Source organism: Emys orbicularis, chromosome 5 (assembly GCF_028017835.1).
Source record: "Emys orbicularis isolate rEmyOrb1 chromosome 5, rEmyOrb1.hap1, whole genome shotgun sequence".
Taxonomy (NCBI): Eukaryota; Metazoa; Chordata; order Testudines; family Emydidae; genus Emys; species Emys orbicularis.
In genome coordinates this window covers 54,815,375-54,836,914 of record NC_088687.1, presented here as the reverse complement: position 1 = coordinate 54,836,914, position 21,540 = coordinate 54,815,375, and the positions used below count along the sequence as shown (strand labels likewise).

At 43.7% G+C, this 21,540-nt stretch overlaps 1 protein-coding gene across 3 annotated transcripts in view; it reads left to right on the top strand.

Moving 5' to 3' along the window:
* The first annotated feature begins 12,760 nt into the window (after positions 1–12,760).
* Positions 12,761–21,540, top strand: part of TBC1D9 (TBC1 domain family member 9) — an 80,426-nt gene continuing 71,646 nt past the window's right edge. For all 3 annotated transcript variants that reach the window (XM_065404769.1, XM_065404770.1, XM_065404768.1), the window contains exon 1: positions 12,761–12,942. In XM_065404769.1, coding sequence (XP_065260841.1) covers positions 12,816–12,942 — 127 coding nt within the window. In that variant the 5' untranslated portion in view covers positions 12,761–12,815. The remainder of the gene's footprint in view (positions 12,943–21,540) is intronic.

Sequence of the window (21,540 nt, the reverse complement as noted above, 5' to 3'; positions counted from 1 at the left end):
TGTACCAGGATCAGTGAATGGAGAGAAGCATCTAGCTGGGAGAATTATTTTCGGTAACTCAACAAATTCTAGAAATGTTATTGTCGAGTCCAGCCTGAATTTCCAAGTAAATCAGTTATGTTTCATAGTATAATTAGAGTGATAGTGAAAACTGCAGTATAGATTAGGTTGCAAACTAGTTGGCATGGTAACTACATGTTTTCAGATGTTTATAATGTTCCAAAAACATTTCCTTCTGAGCTGAAACTTATGAGTGGTCTCAACTCACAGCAGCCTTTTTTCAGGTGGAAGGAAATTTGAAGAAATTCCACTTACCTATTTTTGAGGTCAGCGGGGATGGGAAAATCAAACACTTTTCTCATTTGGGGGGGAAAAATTGTAATTATACTTCTCTAGTGAAAGCTAGAGGAAAAAACTGCCAATCAATCTGAAACTTTTTATACACAGTAAATAGTCCGTAATGTGTAGAGCAGGGGTGTAGCTAGGTTGAGGGGAGCGAGGGGGAAGATGGTTATAATGAACTGAAAAATCACTCTGAAGCCTTCTGGGGGGCTTTCTAAGATGTCTACCAGAGCATAATAAAGCGGAGTTCCCTGTGACATCATTGCACCACCTTCTCCCTGCACAGCCCCCCAAGTACAGAAGTTGTTGGTCTCACTAAGGAGGAGCTGGGACTGTCAGGTTGTTGCTGAGATAATTTACCTGGGGTAGATCGTCAGGTGTCCCTCTGAACTACCCAGAGCAATAGAATTCTATATCAACAGTGAGAGCAAGAGAAAATTATGGGCACAAAAATAATAATAGTCACAGATTCCATTATGACATTTTTGGTGCATTCTGGACTATGCCAATTCCAACCTTTCATTTACAACATTGGAATTTTTATATGTATCTGTTGCAAAGCTACATCTATCACAATGTAAACTGGGATGCTGGTAATGTGCTCCCTCAGTCACTCTCAAGCTTGAGCTACACCCAGAAATTGCCACGATTTAATTAAATTGTATTCCACGCTATTTAGTTACATCGGCACAACCCCCTTATGTGGGCTCTCTTATGTTGGTTTAAGAGCGGCTGATATCAGTTTTGTTTAATTCGTTTAGTTACTGAATTAAGTGAATATCAATATCAAACACTCTTCCTGGTAGCTTGTAGACAGCTGAGAATCACATGGAGGGGGAAACCAAGTGTCCAACTACTAGGAGGCTCAGGGTAAGGATGATGGTCATGTCTGGAAGGGGAAGAAATCAGAAACACGAGCTCATTCTTCCTTTTTAGTCAGTGTGGTGCATGTTCATAGATAATATCACAACATTCTTCAGTCAAACATTGATAATTTGTTTACAGGGTTCATTTGGAAATGAGTATAAGCCAATTAATTTCTCTGGTTTCATAGATTCCAAGGCTTGAAAGGACCACTGTGATCATCACATCTGACCTCCTATATATCAGAGACCATAAAACTTTCCCAAAATAATTCCTTTTGAACTGGAATATATTGTAAAACATCCAGTCTTGATTTAAAAATGGCTAGTGATGGTGAATCCACCATGACCCTTGCTAAATAGTTCCAATGATTCATAATTAGGCCCCTAGCAAATTCATGACTGTGAAAAATGCATCACGGACTGTGAAATCTGCTCTCCCACATGAAATCTGGTCTTGTGTGCTTTTACCCTATACTATACAAATTTCATGGGGGAGACGAGTGTTTCGCAAACTGGGGCTCCCAACCCAAAAGGGAGAGTCAGGGGGGTTGCAAGGTTATTGCAGGGGGGACACGGTATTGCCACCCTTACTTCTATGTTGCCTTCAGAGCTGGGTGGCTGGAAAATGGCAGCTGCTGGCCAAGGGCCCAGCTCTGCAAGCAGCAGCGCAGAAGTAAGGGTAGCAATACCATATTGTGCCATCCTTAGTTCTGCACTGCTGCTGGTGGTGGCTCTGCCTTCAGAGCTGGACTCCTAGCTAGCAGCTGCCGTTCTTCAGCTGCCCACGACCCCTACAATAACCTTGCAAACAACCCCCCCCCAAGCTCCTTTTGGGTCAGGACCCCTACAGTTACAACAGTGTGAAATTTCAGATTTAAATATCTGAAATCATGAAATTAACGGTCATAGGATTTTTAAAATAATTAAATTGACCAAAATTGACTGTTAATTTGGTAGGACCCTATTCATAAGGCTACAGGAATCAACTACTACTATTAAAACCTGCCCACATGGATTATTTTGAAAATTATAACATCTTATAGAGTATTTTACAAGGAATTTGGATGGAATTGATATAATGTTTAAAAGAAAACTGTCTCCTAAAATTGCTCTATCTCAGTTCATCTTGGTGTTGTCTGTGTTCTTGCAATAACCAGCCAGATAAATTAATAGTTTGTTGTTCCTAATTCAGGAGCTCAGATTAAATAAATTTTATCAGCATTACAAGGTATAATCAACTGTTTCCTTCAGGCTATTGACTCCACATAGGAAGTTCCTTTTAATTCCACTTCAGAGGTCAGCTGCTGCATGATGAATAATTAATATTCATCCGTGATGTTACACCACTGAATTCGACAGAGTTACAGGAGGGCTATGTTTAGCGTCCATGGCCTATATCTGCCTTGTGCAAACAAGTTGAGATGTCTAAAAGGCACTTACAGAGAGACAATAGGCAAAATGAAATGCACCACAAGATAATTTGTGAGAAATTTAGGGTTAAAATTATTGGACCATATCAGAGTCATACCAACACTAAGTTCCCATTGAAATCACTGAGGAGTTTTGCCTGAAACTGATAGAACAATATGGCCCATAACTATTATTTAAATGCTGGCTGTGTGCTTGGCACTCCATAAAACACAAAAATTGAAGATAGTCACTGTTATGAAGAAGTGCATTTGAAGAAGTGAGCTTTTTTACCCACAAAAGCTTATGCCCAAATAAATCTGTTAGTCTTTAATGTGCCACCAGACTCCTTACTGTTATGAAGAGTTTACAAAGTAAAAGACAGACCTAGATGAGACCCTCAGTCTTTCATCTTTTAAACATTGGAGTGGAAATAGTGTCAATTTTTAAGAGTCTTCTCTCATCTTCCCTTCTCTTGTCCCTTCACATGCCATCCCTGGGTATCTTCATGCACTCCCAGAAATTAAGTTACCCTCTCTGGGCTGATGACTGACATTTGAATCTCCATTCTTGACCCCCTTGAGTCAGTCTTGCCTCTGCAGGCAGCTGTCTCTCTGATCTCTCCTCCTAGATATCCAGGTAGCTGCCCTTTTTGAGGCATGTCTATACCACCCTTCTCTTTCCATTGGCATCTGATTTCATTCTATAACTTGTTCAGACTCATCCTCACCCAAAAGGCCCTTCACCACTCTATCCCTGATGTCATCTCATCTCTTGTCCTGTAACACCCCTTTGCTATGCTTTGTCAATGGAGCATGATTTGATGCTCCCTTCTTTCCCTCATCCCACCAGTAGCTCCATGAAATTCATGGCAGATGAAATTCAGTATTGATAAATGCAAAGTAATGCACATTGGAAAACATAATCCAGCTATACATACAAAATGATGGGGTCTTAATTAGCTGTTACCGCTCAAGAAAGACATCATGGAGTCATTGTGGATAGTTCTCTGAAAACATCCACTCAATGTGCAGCGGCAGTCAAAAAAGCAAACAGAATGTTGGGCATCATTTAAAAGGGGATAGATAATAAGACAGAAAATATCATATTGCCTCTATATAAATCCATGGTACGCTCACATCTTGAATACTGCGTGCAGATGTGGTTGCCCAATCTCAAAAAAGATATATTGGAATTGGAAAGGGTTCAGAAAAGGGCAACAAAAATTATTAGGGTTGTGGAATGGCTGCCATATGAGGAGAGATTAATAAGACTGGGACTTTTCAGCTTGGAAAAGAGACACCTAAGGGGGAATATGCTATAGGTCTATAAAATCATGACTGGTGTGGAGAAAGTAAATAAGGAAGTGTTATTTACTCCTTCTCATAACACAAGAACTAGGGGGTCACCAAATGAAATTAATAGGCAGCAGGTTTAAAACAAATAAAAGGAAGTATTTTTTTCACACAACACACAGTCAACCTGTGAAACTCCTTGCCAGAAGATGTTGTGAAGGCCAAGACTGTAACAGGGTTCAAAAAAGAACTAGATAAATTCATGGAGGATTGGTCCATCAATGACTATTAGCCAGGATGGGCAGAGATGGTGTCCCTAGCCTCTGTTTTCCAGAAGCTGGGAATGGGCGACAAGGAATGGATCACTTGATGATTACCTCTTCTGTTCATTCCCTCTGGAGCACCTGGCATTCGCCACTGTTGGAAGACAGGATACTGGGCTAGATGGACCTTTGGTCTGACCCAGGATGGCCGTTCTTATGTTCATGCCTTCTCCCATGCTGCTCCGATGCCTGGAATATTCTGCTTGACCCTGAACACAGAGCAACCACGCTCTCCTTAACGCTTACTCCTTTTGGTCAGTCTTCCATCACTGAACACACCCACCCACCTTCCCTTGCCCTCTACCTCAGACCTCACTTTTTTTGGCACCATCCTCAAAGCATAGTATAGTCACTTAAGCTGAGATTTTCAAAGCCACCTAAGGACACTGGTTGCCCAATTTCCACTAGAAGTGGACATTTGAATCCTTTAAGCTATTTTGCCTTAATGTATTAAAATTGAAAAGAACATCCCAACTAAGGTTAAGAAGATTAAAATGTTGTTATGATCTTTCACTGTTGTAACCCGTCCTCTGTTACCCCTCCATTTGATTATTGTCCTCTATCACCGTGTTAATTTAATTCAGGGCTAGACAGTTAGTTTGAAATCCAGCCTGTAGCAAGGCTGCTCTGCCTCTGGAGCTGCCCAAAGGGGGAATTGTGACTCGGGGAGTCCCAGTGTCCTTTCAGTTTCCCCACTGCTCTGAGGAGGGAGTGAACTGTACTGAATCTATACTTGTCACAGCATACAGTCCTAAATATGTGTGGAGCTTTGCTTTTGGGTGCAACTGAGGGGCAGAGTCAAGGCTCCATCCACTCTTCTATCCCATCTGCGCAAGGGGACAGGGAGGGACATTGCAGCACGGCAAAGCCTGCTCCTCCCCCTTTTGCAGGACATTGTGGTACAGAACACTGATGGCAAGGGAGTAAGGGGCACCTTACCTCCCTCTGCTCCGTTGTGCCAGCATGCAAGACAAGCCACAATCTGGCCTTTAGGTTGTAAATTTCCATGCACAGCTATGGCTCTGTATAAACAATAATGAAAAGTAATTATGGTGATACATAATAATAGTGAATAGGAAATATGGGCCCTGATTTTTATCAACGTGTAACAAGTGGTGCTGACCCCAAGACTTTGCTGAAGCTCATTGGCAAATTCTAAGTAAAAACCAGCCTAAAAAACACTCTCTCATAGCAGGAGGCACATTTGAAAGTGGCTTATTTAAACACATTCAACCTAATTCATTTAGAAGTGTGTGTCACTGCTGAATGTAAAATTGTTTTATTAAATGCTGTCAGTAAATGGGGTGGAGAGATGGGCTCCTGATCCAGTCCGAAAGCTCATAATCAGTTTAGTTGTTCTAAAGTTGATAGCAATGAAAATGTTCTGTAGAGACAGACAGACAATTGGATTCTATCTTCTACATTTCAGCTCCCTGTCATATACATGATACTGATCTTTTAAAAAGAGTTCAGCTAAAACAGACCTCCTGATGCAATGCCTTTAGAAAGTTAGAAGATTTTAATGCAACACTGCCAGCGAGAACCAGTGAGTGAGAGGGAGTCACCATTACAAAGGAAGCAGGTCGCTGCAGGCAGTACAATTTCCCTCGCCAGGTCTCGGAGCCCCAGCTCGAGCCTGAAACATCTACACTATTTTTTAGCTCTGTAGCATGAGCCCAAGTCAGTTGACCCAGGGCCTGAGACTCGCTACTGTGCGGTGTTTTTTTTTTTTGTTTTTTTTTGTTTTTGCAGTGTAGACGTACCTCAAAGTCATATTCCCAGCCTTGCCACTGATTTGCTGTGTGACCTTGGGAAAATAATGTAATCCCTGTATGCCTCAGTTTACTCATCTGTAAAATAAGGACTGTAACACCTACCCACAGGAGTGTGGTGAAGTTTGGTTCTTTCTTATAAAGTGCTTTGAAATCCTGCTATTGAAAATGTAAATTTAAACTCAATTTAAAAAGTGCTACGTAAACATAGCTTATGCAAAGAGTGTTTGTGCTGTCAACTAGTGAAAAACAAACAGGTAAGGCCTGGGGATAGAGGGAGGGAGGGATGTCCCCTCAAAGGTCTATCACTATTTTTTAAAAAATCCTCCAGAAATGTAAATGGGAAAGGGAGATATTTATAAGAAAAACATACAATACGGAAATCCATTACCCATCCATGATTGCTTCCTCATCCTCCCCATTTCCTTCTTTTGCTCTACACTCAGCCCCACCCCTGGCTACTTCCCCAGCACCTACTTCCCTGTCTTTCCTTTTTCTTTCTTCCTTGAGAGGCTGATTTCCACCTTGCGCCCCCCCTCTGGCCCAGGGAGCCAGGGCCGCCCTAGCTATTTTGGTGCCCTACGCAGGGGGTCTGTGTGGGGCCCCGCCCCAGGCCTCCACGGGAGGGGTGGGCTAGTCCCAGGCCTCCGTGGGGGAAGGGGGCTGGCCACTTCCTGCAGGAAGTGGAGTGACCAGGCCCAGCCTGCTCCGCTCCCCTGGCTCCCAGCCACGCCGCCGGTGAGTGCGGGGGGGGGGGGCAGTTCTCCCCTCCCCCCAAGCCTGGGAGCCAGGGGAGTGGAGCAGGCTGCACGCCCCCCACCGTTACTTGCTGCGGGCAGCCTTCCCCGCCTTGTCTTGCCCCGCCCCAGCTCACCTCCACTCCACCACCTCCCCTGAGCGCGCTTTTTGGCACCCCAACCACTTGGCGCCCTAGGCGGCCGCCTAGTTCACCTAGTGTTTGCACCAGCCCTGCCTGCGGTGCCCCCCCTCAGCCCGGGGAGCCCCCCCGTGGCAGCTCCCCGCCACCCCTCCGCCCGGGCAGCCCCCCCTGCGGCAGCTCCCCACCCCAGCTCACCTCCGCTCCGCCTTGTCCCCTGAGCACGCCGGCGCCGCTCCACTTCTCCCGCCTCCCAGGCTTGCAGCACCAATCAGCTGTTTGGAGTGGCAAGCCTGGGAGGGGAGGAGAATTAGAGCAGGGGCGGTGTGCTCAGGCGAGAAGGCGGAGCGGAGGTGAGCTGGGGCGGGGAGCGGTTCCCCTGCACGCCCCCCCTGTTACTTGCTGCGGGCAGCCTTCCCCGTGCTCCCCTGCCCCAGCTCACCTCCACTCCACCGCCTCCCCTGAGCGTGCTTTTTGGCACCCCAACCACTTGGCGCCCTAGGCGGCCACCTAGTTCGCCTAGTGGTTGCACCGGCCCTGGGGATTAGCCCCAATGTCAACAACCAGTGTAGCTGTTCTGGCACAAATTCCCAGTGTAGACAAGGAAAGCCACAATTTGCAATGTTTGATGCAAAGGGGGGATGCTCAGCTAGTACAAACTACAATTTTCCTTGTCTGCCCTAGGGATTTGCACTGGCGCAGCTAACCAGTTCCTGCCCATCAATTGCTGAAATCAGGGTCTATTTTTTAGTATAGACAAGACCTCTACATGACAAGCAGGATGAAGATTTGAACAGAGCTGTTTTATTGGGGGGGTTGAGCCTTAATTTCCTGTTGCCAACAATATTTGTATCAATCAACTAGACTAGGAATTAAATGTCTATGTAAACACCAACATTTCCCTGATCGACTGCACCACACCTTTATGCTATTGTAGTAATCTTTGTACAAAACATGCCTTTTGAAGTATCATTTGAAAACTAACCACTAATAATACACCTGGTGAAATGTATGTAGCAACACTATATGTAAAGTTATGAATTCCCCCCTGTATGATGTTGGTGGCTCATGTTCAAACCCACGCAGCCCTGTCTAGGCTGGAGTAGTTAAACAAGGAAGTGTGTGTTTACCTCAATTTACATAAGTAGTAAACAGGGTCCATAAGACAGCAAGAGGGAGACAAGATAAATTTGCATTTCAGCACACATGGGAGAAGGCGAAGCATGGTGCCACCTTCACCCCCAGACTCCACATCGCCTTCTTTACTGTTTGAATAAACTTTGCTTTGATGGGTAATCCTCAGAAGAACCCACTTCAAAGGGTGACTGGACTGTAAAAGTGAGGGGCAAAACACCCCAGGGTGTGTGTGTGTGTGTGTGTGTCTGGTTCTCTCTCTCTCTCTCTGAAGAAGAAGAAGAAGACAAAGGAACCAGCCATTTGACTTTGGAGAGAGATGCTGACCTAAAATTTTGTCAACAATATTACTGGTAATGGGGGGGGTGGTAAGGATTTTACCTTGAACCAAGTCTAGTTTAAGTTTTTTAATACCAGGAAGTATTTTATCTTTATTTCTCTGTTAACCATTTCTGACTTTTATGCCTAATACTTGTATTCACTTAAACTCTACCTCTTTGTAGTTAAATAAACTTCTTGTATTCTTTAATCAAAATTAATCCAGTGTTGTGTTTAAACTGAATTGTTTGGTAACTTCAATTCAAGTAGCAAGCTGTTGTACATTGACCCCTTATAAGGCAGCGTATCTGAACTGTCCAGGAGAGGGCTGGACAGTGCAGAGCACATGTTTTTGGGAAATTTGAGAGTGGGCGTGTGTTGGGGTCACCCTGCAAGTAGTAACCATGGCGGTTGAATCCAGAGTGTAACTGGAGTATGGCTAGCAGGCTGCAGCTATACACGGATGCTCAGGGTGTTACTTGCATATTGGAAGGCTGTTTGTGAGAGGCCCTGGTGGGGGCTACAGCAGCAAAGCATTGTGAGGCACTCAAGGTTGCAGGGCAAGTAATGACACATTAGCCTGGATTGCACCCAGGAGTGGATTGCACCCCCATTAGTCTGGATTGCACCTAGAAATGTGAGCTGTAGCGATAGGGAGAATACCTGGGGTCTTTTTGCTCCTCACCTTTATAGTCCAGTCCTCATTTGAAGTGAATTCTTCTGAGGATTGCCCCTCACAGCAAAGTTTATTCAAACAGTAAGGGTGGCAATGTGGAGTCTGGGGGTGAAGGTGCCCCCGTATTCTTTCTTATCTCCTGTGTATAGTGAAATGCAGATTTGCCTTGGCTCCCTCTTGCTGTCTCAAGGATCTTGTTTACTACTTATATGTAAATTTGTGCTAACCGCACATTCCTGTGTTTAAGATAGACCTGCTTAACCACTCCTGCCTAATTGGGGCTATATGGGTTTGAAGATATGAATTCCCCCTGTATGATGGTAGCATAACTTTACATATAATGTTGCTACATACATTTCACCCTGATATTATTGACCAGTGAGTAAGAAGCAAACTGAAGGTTTGAACAAAGCTGCTTTACTGGGGTTTTTTTAACCTTAATTTCATGTTCCCAATAATATTTTTATCAATAAATGAGGCTAGGAGTTAAGTGTCTGTGTAAATACCAACATTTCTCTCTCCCAACAAGAATGAAACTTGACAGCTTGGAAGACTGGACAGTATACATTATTTATAGTGTGCTGTGAGTATACATAGCCTAATACGTGGGAGGTATTCTATTGGCTTTAAGGTCAAGCATGTGGGGACTTCTCAGTCCCTCAAAAGTGTATCCAAAATCTCTGCAATGAGTTATGACTAGTGCAGCTGACAGCCATGAAAATGGCATTGGCTATAATAGAGCAGAATAGTGAGAATGGGCATATCAAGAGATATGAAGTAGGAAGACAGTTTTAAACCCCCTCATTGATGAGGTTCATTTAAACTTGAGGATAGATTATTTTCTTGATCTAAAACCAAGATAGACAAATTCAGACTGGAATTAAGGTGTAAAATTTTAACTGAGGGCTGGTCCACACTAACCCCCCACTTCGAACTAAGATATGCAACTTCAGCTACGTGAATAACGTAGCTGAAGTTGAAGTATCTTAGTTCGAACTTACCGCGGGTCCACACGCGGCAGACAGGCTCCCCCGTCGACTCCGCGTACTCCTCTCACGGAGCAGGAGTACCGGCGTCGACGGCGAGCACTTCCGGGATCAATCCGGGATCGATTTATCGTGTCTAGACAAGACGCGATAAATCGATCCCAGAAGATCGATTGCTTACCGCCGGACCCGAAGGTAAGTATAGACGTACCCTGAGAGTAATTAGCCATTGGAACCAAAGGTCATGCTGCATTCTCCATTACTGTCCATTTTTAAATTGGCTGTTTTTCTAAAAGATATGGTATAGGAAGTGGGGGAGGGGCGGTTTATGGTGTGTATTATATAATCATAGAAATGTAGGGCTATAAGGGACCTTGAGACATCAAGTCTAGCCCCCTGTGCTGAGGCAGGACCAAGTAAACCTACATCATCCCTGACCGGTGTTTGTTCAACCTGTCCTTGAAAACCTTCAATAAGGGTGATTCCATAACCTCCCTGGAAAGCTTATTCCAGAGCATAACTATCCTTATATAGAAAGATTTTCCTATGCGTCACTGTGTCAAAAGCCTTATTAAAAACAAGCTATATCATATCTATTGCTCCCCCCCATCCACCACGCCAGTAATTCTATCATATGGGGCTCAGACTAGATGATCACAATGGTCCCTTCAGGCAGTTGAATATTGTAGCCAATAGAGCTAGTTTATCCTTTTATTTTACTCATCAGTAATGCAAAAACTTTATTTCATGTCATTTCTCATACACCCCCCCCCCCCACACACACACACACACAGGGCAGAAGGGGGAAAGCTTGGGTTTTCACTAAGAGGAAAAATCTCAGGGTTTTCAATTTCTCTTTGCAGCAGCTGTAGAAAAAGGTAAAGTCTTCATCCCCACAATTTTGTAGCCCAGGGTTAGGCAACCTATGGCACGCGTACCAATTTTCAGTGGCACTCACCCTGCCTAGGTCCAGGGTGGCACTGCATTTTAATTTAATTTTAAACGAAGCTTCTTAAACATTTTAAAAACCTTATTTACTTTACATACCACAATAGTTTAGTTATATATTATAGACTTATAGAAAGAGACCTTCTAAAAATGTTAAAATGTATTACTGGCACGCGAAACCTTAAATTAGAATGAATAAATGAAGACTTGGCACATCACTTCTGAAAGGTTGCCGACCCCAGTTGTAGCTTTACACAAACAGATCAGTGGTACATGGGGTCCTGCAGTGTACAGATCAAGTGCCCCCAATCCACCACATAACCAGTGGTGGCTACTGTAGGCACCGCTGTTGTGTTGAGTTCCTGGGGTGTTATGAAGCCAGTTCCACACTCAGCACGCCGGAGGGAGGAGCAAGGAGGGGATAGAAACGTGAGCTACATTTGGGAGACATTTCCCAGTGCTACTCAGGGGGCTTTTGTCCGCCAGCAGGAGCGAGGTGGTGCGAGCCGAGCCTCCCCGGCTGCTGGGCGCAATGACAGGTGCGCCGCGTGACTGGCGCTTGGGATTGCAGGAAGCAAGAAACGCCCATAATAGAATTTTGGGCTGGTCGCTGCTGCGTCCGCTCCGCCCACCTAGAACCTTGACGCACCTTCCACGGCCGGAGACGCCGCTGCGCCGGGGCAGAGAGGGGGCGCGCGTGGCCGCGGGCGCCTGCAGCAGGCAGGTGCAGGGGGAGGCGCCGTGCCAGTCCTTCCCACAGGAGCGGCCAGGCGGGTCGGGGCTGGGAGCCCGCAGCGCGCGCCTCTCCCCAGCGCGCCCCGGGCGGTTCGGGGCCGCGGGGGCCCTGCTGGTGCATTTAACACTGAGAGTAGCTCGTTGCGCTCCTGTGCCTGGCGCCTGCTCCGGAGCATTAGTGCAGCCTGCGAGGGGGGTAGTGCTGTTCTGTGGAGCTCTGCCCAGGGCACCTCTGGGTGCGTACCGGGTTTTGGGGCGGGTGCATGTGCGCTGTGTGTGCTCAAAGGGAGCTGCGCTGCTCGGGTGGGGCGCTAGCCCTGTCACCTGCCTACTTCCGCAGCAACGAATACGCCGCTTGTTGGTGGCAGTGAAGTGAATGCATGAGCTGTGTGGGATGGAGAGGGCGCTGCGTGTCCTCTAAGGGATCCGCGGAGCTCTGAGTGCTCCTCCCAGCTAGCTGAGCGTGCTCAGGGCTGTTTCAGCCGCCCGACATCTGACGGTCTATCTCTTGGGATTCTTGTGCAGCCCAGTCCAGGCTTATTGGCTGGCGTGCCCCTGTATGTTTTGAGACTAGGGGTGTGCCCTGGGGGATTAGAGTAGCAGCTGTGGTGCTGTGCCCACTTTGTACGAGTCGCCTCTGAGCCTGTCCTTTTATTGCGGGTGGGGAGGGCGCCCGTCACTTCTGCAATCAGAGCCTTCCCCTGGCGCTGCTGCCTGCGAGGGTGCCTGGTGCATGGCGCAGGCAGGGCTGGGCGAGGGGAGGCAGCGCGGCTGGGCTTCGCGGCCGCTGGTGCTGATGTCACTGCTGTTCTCATCGCTGCGTTGCTGATCCTGCCACCGCCGCCTCTCGCTGCTGCTGCCTTTGCTCTAGGATTGTGACAGCGCTGATCGGGAGCGGCCGGCCGGGCTCTGGTGGGTGGTTAGGCGGTGGGGGGGGGTCACAGAGAGGCCGCTGCTTCCTTTCCGTCCTCCTGGCTCGCTCGCTCTGTCTGTGGCTTTGTTGTCTCTCAGCTGGGTCGGACGGCGCGTTAATGTGACCTGCGTTTAGCCAGCATCCTCCTGGCCCCACCGCTCCGTGAATGATTTAAACCTTCAAAACCAGCCACATCAAGCTGCCTTTTGTCTCTGCCGGGAGCATGTGGGTGAACCCCGCGGAGGTGCTGCTGGCAAACGCCCTGTGGGTCACGGAGAGGGCCAACCCTTACTTCATCCTGCAGAGGAGAAAGGGGCATGGAGGAGATGGAGGCGGCGGAGGACTGGCTGGTAAGGGAGAAGAGGGCTCCTCTCTATATATCCACACACTGCATTTCAAGCCTACTTCGCCTTTAGGTGATTTGGCCAAATCTTAATTTTATTTGAGCTCAGCATCTGGCACTTTGTTGTAATAATGACTATTGAGAACAGAAGCGTGCCCCACCTAGGCAGTGCGTGTATCTGACACAGGTAACAGGGAAAATCCTGACTGTCTTTTCTCTCATGCAGTGCTTCTGACTCTACAGCTACACCAGATCCCCTCCTGCCTCTCTTCTTTTTGGCTTTATCATCACTTATTTAATCGCAGGAGCCATATATCCAATGCTGCTGCTGTTAGGTTATTGTTTAGTGAATGATTTGTCAGAGGATAATCATTTCCCACATCAGTAACAATAAGACAGTAGAGGTGTCAAGGGAGAGAGGGTGAATTCAGGTGAGGGGAGCTGTGTGAATTAAAATAATGGTATTGGGGGGGAAATGTAATCATCAGGTTTTGTGATTAGGGAGCTATAACTATTTTTCACCACATTCCCAAGAGTTCTTATCTCTCTGACAGGGAAAATGTTATTCCAGTGGAGTCATTGAGGGGTTATTACTTGACAGTTAGCAGAGTGCTGTAGTATTAGGGTAGTATTAAAATAATTTGTCTTTATTTGTAAATACTGTAAAGGTTTCCCTAGTACTTTACAATTTCTGTGATATCTGTAATTGCATAAGATTAGCTAGAAAACAAAATAATGGTATTTGATCTCTTGATACATTCACGTGCAAATTTGCAGACATTCTTGTATTTTGATGAGCTTGCTTTTCTATTAGTACATATTAATTTAAAAAAAACCCAACCTAGTCATAGATACATATCTGGCAGTAAGGGAGCAGTTTTGCTTTTGAATATCTACTATATGTCCCTTTTGGGATATCCTAGATAATGTATGTGTTCTCAAGAGTAACTTTTCATTCATATTATGATTGTATGAGTTCTCTAAATATTTAGTATATTTTGGCCAGTATAAATTACCATCAGCACTGAAAGCTTTACATTACTGGGATCATCTCACCCTGATAGTATTTATTTAAATGTTATGTAACATATACATTTAATATTTGGATTCAACACTGCCCTACCTATGGGGGGTGTGTGTGTGTGTGTGTGTGTGTGTGTGTGTGTGTGTGTGACATAAAAAAGATAGGCCTTGAAAATTATGAATTTTTCTAGATTAAAAAAATACATGAATTGGGAATGTAGAACTCAACTCAATTTTATTACCAACTGTTCTTCCTGAATCAATACAAATCTCTGAATAAGTGAAACTTATTCTTTTAAGATTCTTCCCCCCCCCCCCCCCGCTTAATCCGTGTATGCTGAAACAAAATTTCTCTAAACTAGTCAAAATGCATATTGTGGAGTGCTTGCATTTTTGGTGCTAAGCTCTATGTAGCTTTATTAAAGAATTCCATTTTTATTTGGGCCTGGTATGTTGTCCTTGCTTGAAAATTTACAATCTAATGATAAGTGCCTTTGCAGGGTGATTTTTCCAATTGTAGTGACAAGCTCAGGGATATTTGTTCATTCTTCACCCATCAGCATTGTATGTTGATGAACCTACTCATAGGTGTTGGGACTAGGGTTGGGGGGGGAGAGAGGTGCTGCCCCACTCCCTGATTTGAAGTGGTTTCTATCATATACAGGGTTTTACAGTTTGGTTCAATGGCTCTCAGCACCCCCACTATACAACTTGTTCCAGCACCCCTGAACCTACCTATTTTCTTCATAAAGAGTGGCTGAAATACTGCTTCTCCTTGGCCATGATAAGTTATCAGCAGTCACTCCATATTGGCTGCTGGCATTTCCTTTCATGGAAATTATGGACACGAGTGACAAATCCCCTCAGAAGTCTGCTATTCGTAAACTTGCCAAAGAATTCATCACATATTCTAATCCCATGGATTGCATGATTGCTTCTTACGATTCTTTCCATTATCCTAATAATATACAGTAACTCCTCACTTAACGTTGTAGTTATGTTCCTGAAAAATGCGATGTTAAGCAAAACGATGTTAAGCGAATCCAATTTCCCCTTAAAAATTAATGTAAATGAGGGGGTTAGGTTCCAGGGAAATTTTTTTCAGACAAAAGACTCATCTATCTATCTATCTATCTATAAGTTTTAAACAAACAATTTAATACTGGTACACAGTGATGATGATTGTGAAACTTGGTTGAGGTGGAGGAGTTAGAGGGTGGAGTATTTCCCTTACTGCTAAATGATGAACTGGCAATTGGCTGAGCCGTCAAGGGTTAACTCTCACTCTACAAGGCAGCAGGAATGGAGGGAGATATGCACATTTCCCCTTTAAGTACACTGCCTTGTTAATTAGATCAACTTGCTGAGAGTACAGCTGCTGCAAGCTCCCTCCATCCTGAGCCCTGGTGTGTCCCCCCACTCTATGGAAGATGGGGTAAGCGGGGAGCAGGGGGGAGGGGGACACCCTGACATTAGCCCCCCTCTTCCTTCCCTCCCCCTGCACAGCAATCAGGAGTCTCGGGGAGCAGCTCCAAGGCAGAGGGCAGGAGCAGCACATGGCAGTGGGGGGAGGGACAGCTGCAATTGCTAGCCTGCTGGGCAGCTGCTGCACAGGGAACTTAGGGGAGCGGGGAGCTGATGGGGGGGGGGGGGGGACTGCTGATCCACCCTGGTTCAAAGCCCCCACCAGCTAGCTGCAACGGGCTACTTTTCCTGCAAGCAGTAGACAAAGTAGGCGGCTGCCAAACGACGTTAGAAGGGAGCATTACACAACTTTAAACGAGCATGTTCCCTAATTGATCAGCAATGTAACAACAAAACGTTAACCAGGACGACTTTAAGTGAGGAGTTACTGTAGTATCTTTTCAATCAGAGGAACAGTTATTGCAAACATTTGGGGCCTTATTCTCAACTGGTCTACAAAAAAAAAAGGCAGCATGCATGCATATCCAGGATTCTGTGTATATGTACAATTGTGTATGCAGTGTTGTGGGTGGTGATATAACTGTACAGATTTAGAGGCCACTTCTGAAAATGTATTCTTTTGAGTCTATACTTACATCTTTGAGTAGGGGTAGGACTGTTCCATTCTTTTAGAGTAAACCAGGCTATCGCATCTTCTTCTCTCAGTGTCCGATAGGCCCACATTATCAGATAAGAAACTGAAGTTCAGAAATAACTCAAAGAAGTTGGATGTTCCCTTTGTTCTGGAGTTTTGATTCTTGAGATGTATTGTATGCCATTAAGTGGACCATGTGAACTCCAGTGTATATAATAAACAGTATGTAGTGCATATTGTCCTATGACAGACTGTTCTATACAGTCCCATATATTTGTTGTAAACTGCTGTTCATGTGTATTTGTTTGTATATGCACCCTGCCTTGAATTGCACTTCACCTGGGAATGTGGTAATGGTAATAAATAACTAAATCTTTCCTTTACTGCTAGCAGTTTTTCACACATGAAATATTATTCTCTCTAGGCTTTTGATTTTTTTTGTTTAGCAAGAAATGTTTTTGTAGCCTTTTCCTTGAGGTGATATGTATACTGCTTGCTGATAGGATCATACCTAAACAAATATGCATTGTATATAGAAATAGCCTTCATAAAATCATTAGTATTAGTAATAATGCTCACAATTTTCAATCAGGAATAAGATACCAGTGTGACAGGTGCTGTATATCCACTCAGGAAGATGACAGTCTTTACTCCAAATAATTTATAGTATAATTTAGTGTTTGCAATCTAGAACCCATCAAGGGGGAAATGAAACTTTTCAAGTGTATATATCTTGAGAGAACTTTTGGCACCACTTCACTTTGTCATATACTTGGGTAAACCTGACTGAAATACTCTAAAAAATTTGCTTTTAGAGACCTAAGTGTCCCCCTATCTAGAGTATAAAACTACTGAAACTACCCGAAGAAAAGCTCTGTGTAAGCTCGAAAGCTTGTCTCTCTCTCCAATCGAAGTTGCTCCAGTAAAAAATATCACCTCACCCACCTTGTCTCCACTGAAACTTTACACAGTCAATAGGGGGACGTATCTTGAAAAATTGATCACATTTGGGAAGGTCCCTTAGAAATCCTGTATCAGAGGGGTAGCCGTGTTAGTCTGGATCTGTAAAAAGCAACAGAGAGTCCTGTGGCACCTTAAAGACTAACAGATATATTGGAGCATAAGCTTTCGTGGGTGAATGCCCACATGCGTCTGACGAAGTGGGCATTCACCCATGAAAGCTTGTGCTCCAATACATCTGTTAGTCTTTAAGGTGCCACAGGACTCTTTTTGTTGCTTTTTAGAAATCCTGGAAATTGTGACTATAGTCTTGTACTCTCAGAACAGTTATCTGCCCCTGTTTAAAGAAACATGCAAGTGGAAGTAGCAGGATGGTACTGCTTAAAGAAATATTTTCTTTCATTCATAATTCTGTTTGCAGTGACACAATACTGAAATTAGGTTGGTTAGATTATCCATTTACATGCCCTAAAATATAGTCCATCAGTGGATACAGCATCATGTAACAGTCTGTAAAATTTGAGGTGGTCACTGTGGGAAAACAAATCATTCATACTTAAAGACAACTGAAAATATTGTGTATATAAGGTTTTCACAATGGTAGAGTTATCTGCATTCTTTGCGCTAAAAAGGAGACATAGTTTATCTCAGAAATGTGTCCTGAAGATGCAAACATTTTTTGTTTTTCTTTCTTGTGATGACTTCTGCTGACCTGTTTCCCCCAGTACTGGCACATGAGGAAGTTTTGCCTCAGGTTTTACAATGGCAATTGATTTGCAAACTAGTTAGAAGAAGAACTTGTTAACACAAGAAAGTTTCACCAGTATAACTAAAGGTGTGAATGTTAACTATATGCAAACCCCTGTTTGGTACTCATATTTTGGTATGAGTGGCTTTTTTTGGTTTAGCTTGGTACTTCTATTGTAAATTCTTTAGGACAGGGATCACTTTTTTTGTTATATGTTAGCAAAGAGTATGTTTACATTGCAGTTAGACACCCAAGGCTGGCCTGGGTCAGCTGACTCGGGCTCATGGGGCTCGGCCTAAGGGGCTGTGTAATTCATAGATTCATAGATTCTAGGACTGGAATGGACCTCGAGAGGTCATCGAGTCCAGTCCCCTGTCCTCATGGCAGGACCAAATACTGTCTAGACCATCCTGGATAGACATTTATCTAACCTACTCTTAAATATCTCCAGAGATGGAGATTCCACAACCTCCCTAGGCAATTTATTCCAGTGTTTAACCACCCTGACAGTTAGGAACTTTTTCCTAATGTCCAACCTAAACCTCCCTTGCTGCAGTTTAAGCCCATTGCTTCTTGCTCTATCCTCAGAGGCTAAGGTGAACAAGTTTTCTCCCTCCTCCTTATGACACCCTTTTAGATACCTGAAAACTGCTATCATGTCCCCTCTTAGTCTTCTCTTTTCCAAACTAAACAAACCCAATTCTTTCAGCCTTCCTTCATAGGTCATGTTCTCAAGACCTTTAATCATTCTTGTTGCTCTTCTCTGGACCCTCTCCAATTTCTCCACATCTTTCTTGAAATGCGGTGCCCAGAACTGGACACAATACTCCAGTTGAGGCCTAACCAGCGCAGAGTAGAGCAGAAGAATGACTTCTTGTGTCTTGCTCACAACACACCTGTTAATACATCCCAGAATCATGTTTGCTTTTTTTGCAACAGCATCACACTGTTGACTCATATTTAGCTTGTGGTCCACTATAACCCCTAGATCCCTTTCTGGCGTACTCCTTCCTAGACAGTCTCTTCCCATTCTGTATGTGTGAAACTGATTTTTCCTTCCTAAGTGGAGCACTTTGCATTTGTCTTTGTTAAACTTCATCCTGTTTAACTCAGACCATTTCTCCAATTTGTCCAGATCATTTTGAACTATGACCCTGTCCTCCAAAGCAGTTGCAATCCCTCCCAGTTTGGTATCATCCGCAAACTTAATAAGCGTACTTTCTATGCCAATATCTAAGTCGTTAATGAACATATTGAACAGAGCCGGTCCCAAAACAGACCCCTGCGGAACCCCACTCGTTATGCCTTTCCAGCAGGATTGGGAACCATTAATAACAACTCTCTGAGTACGGTTATCCAGCCAGTTATGCACCCACCTTATAGTAGCCCCATCTAAATTGTATTTGCCTACTTTATCGATAAGAATATCATGCGAGACCATATCAAATGCCTTACTAAAGTCTAGGTATACCACATCCACAGCTTCTCCCTTATCCACAAGACTCATTATCCTATCAAACAAAGCTATCAGATTGATTTGACACGATTTGTTCTTTACAAATCCATGCTGGCTATTCCCTATCCCCTTACCACCTTCCGAGTGTTTGCAGATGATTTCCTTAATTACTTGCTCCATTATCTTCCCTGGCACAGAAGTTAAACTAACTGGTCTGTAGTTTCCTGGGTTGTTTTTATTTCCCTTTTTATAGATGGGCACTATATTTGCCCTTTTCCAGTCTTCTGGAATCTCTCCCGTCTCCCATGATTTTCCAATTGCAGTGTAGACTTTGCGCTCCGGCTCCAGCTCAAGTCCAAATGTCTACACTGATTGGGGCTTCTGTGAGCTACCACAATAAAAATAATAAATTATAATAACTAGCTTAAGGTGATTATTTTGGTTTAGTTAAAATTGCTCTTATGCACTCATATACTAAAATCAGAGTGCCCACATAGTTTTTTATACCAGTGTATCTATATAGGTTTAAAAATCAGTTTACATTATACCACTGTAATGTTCTTTTGCAGACAAGCCCTAATAGAAGATATGAGTTGTTGGTTTTTTTTCTTTCAATAAGAGGGGAAAAAATGGACATGGCTTTTGGTAAATAGGGTTTTAATAGCCACTCTGTAAACTCACCCTTTATCTTGAATCACTTCATTAATTTTTCAGGATAAAACTAAAAGCTTATTTTTGTGGTTTAAAAAAAATCTGTGTTTGATTAACATGTCACTTTTTGCACTAGGCTTGCAAGCTGTTCCTGTATATCTTATGAAGTGTCTGACCCTCAGACATGGAGTTTGATCTTCTCTCTGTTTATCAATATGGCAAAGAACTTTATTGTATTATCTTCCTCCATGGTTGTAGGGATCCCCCATATCCCTATGGCATCTTCTGTTTTTCCACACTTCAGATTTCCATTCCTCTCCCAATTTGACAGCAACCAGTTCTCTTGACCTAAGAGATCTTTGGCCAGAACTAGATGGATACAAATTGGCTGTGGTGGGGCAACACGAAGTGCTCCTTCCCTGTGAGGGTCAAGTGTCTGCATGGGATTTTCACCCTTGGGCAGTGAGAGATTGAGAGATGAAGTAGAACTTCCCCATGGTGGCACAGAGCTCAATCCTTGATACAATATTCCTGTGCATGCCTTAGGCATTTATAAATGAAATAACCAGATTTTGGGTTTTTTTTTTTCTTAAAATGTAGTGCTTAATTTTAACACAACAAATAGATTAAAGAGAAGTCTCTGGATATCCGCTTTCTTCTATAGCAAAGCTTGCCAGATTTATTTTGGAGAAAATGTCATAGGGAAATAGTATTGTGCACTTCTAATTGGTAATGGAAACAAACACATTTGTATAAAATGCACAGGTAGAAAGTCAGGGGTTGTGGTTTCTATGACTGATTTGTGTAAACAAAAAGAGGAGAAGCATATTCCTTTTGCTAAAAATGTGGTAGCTTGATATGAAATGTGGTTGCTTTTTTTTTTTTTTTTTTTTTTTTAAAGTGACCACTTGTTAAAGTATGTTTGGATCCCTAGGCAAGTAGCAGATTTTGTGTTTATTTTCAAGTGTCATGTTTGTGGTATGAATTGTTTTGTAAATGAAGTATTTATGCTAGCAGCTGGATCACCATGTATGAAAGCGCTCATTGCAAGCTGCAAAGTAATACTGTAAGTCCAGAAAATGTTGCCAAAGATCTTTCTAGTACTTGGTAGACACCAGATGGCTGATTTGCTGGTGTAACATTGTCTATTCTCACCAGATATTTCTTTGTGGTGGGGAATGAGGATTGTCGCTGTTACATTGGAAAGGAGGAACGGAAAGAGACTGGTTGACTGGTTCTTGTTGGTGAATGCCAAGTTTACGTGACATGAAATGAAAATATTATTGTTACCCTGCACAGTACCATTATGTGGTACTGTTGATGTTATGCCAAGACATTGTTACCCCAAGTTTGGAGAAGGAATACAGTTTCCTCCCAAATACAGCTAAAGGATTTCTTGTGGCTGAGGAAAGCATTGTTTACAAACCTTTATTTGTAGATACTTAAAACTTTTTTGAAAAATCACCCTTTAGTCCAACTTGTCATCTCACTCTATGAAAGGTGTTTCATTCTTTTGCAGATTTTGCACCTGCTTTTTTCATTCCTGTTTAGCACAGACTGCTAGGATTTTATATTCAAACTCATTAGGTACATAGTTTTCAATGAAGAACTCGTGCTTTATGTAACTTGAAATAAAATAATACAATTACAATTTGTGCAAATAACAAATTGCACATATGTAGGTCACCATTTATATTCTTGAGGCATA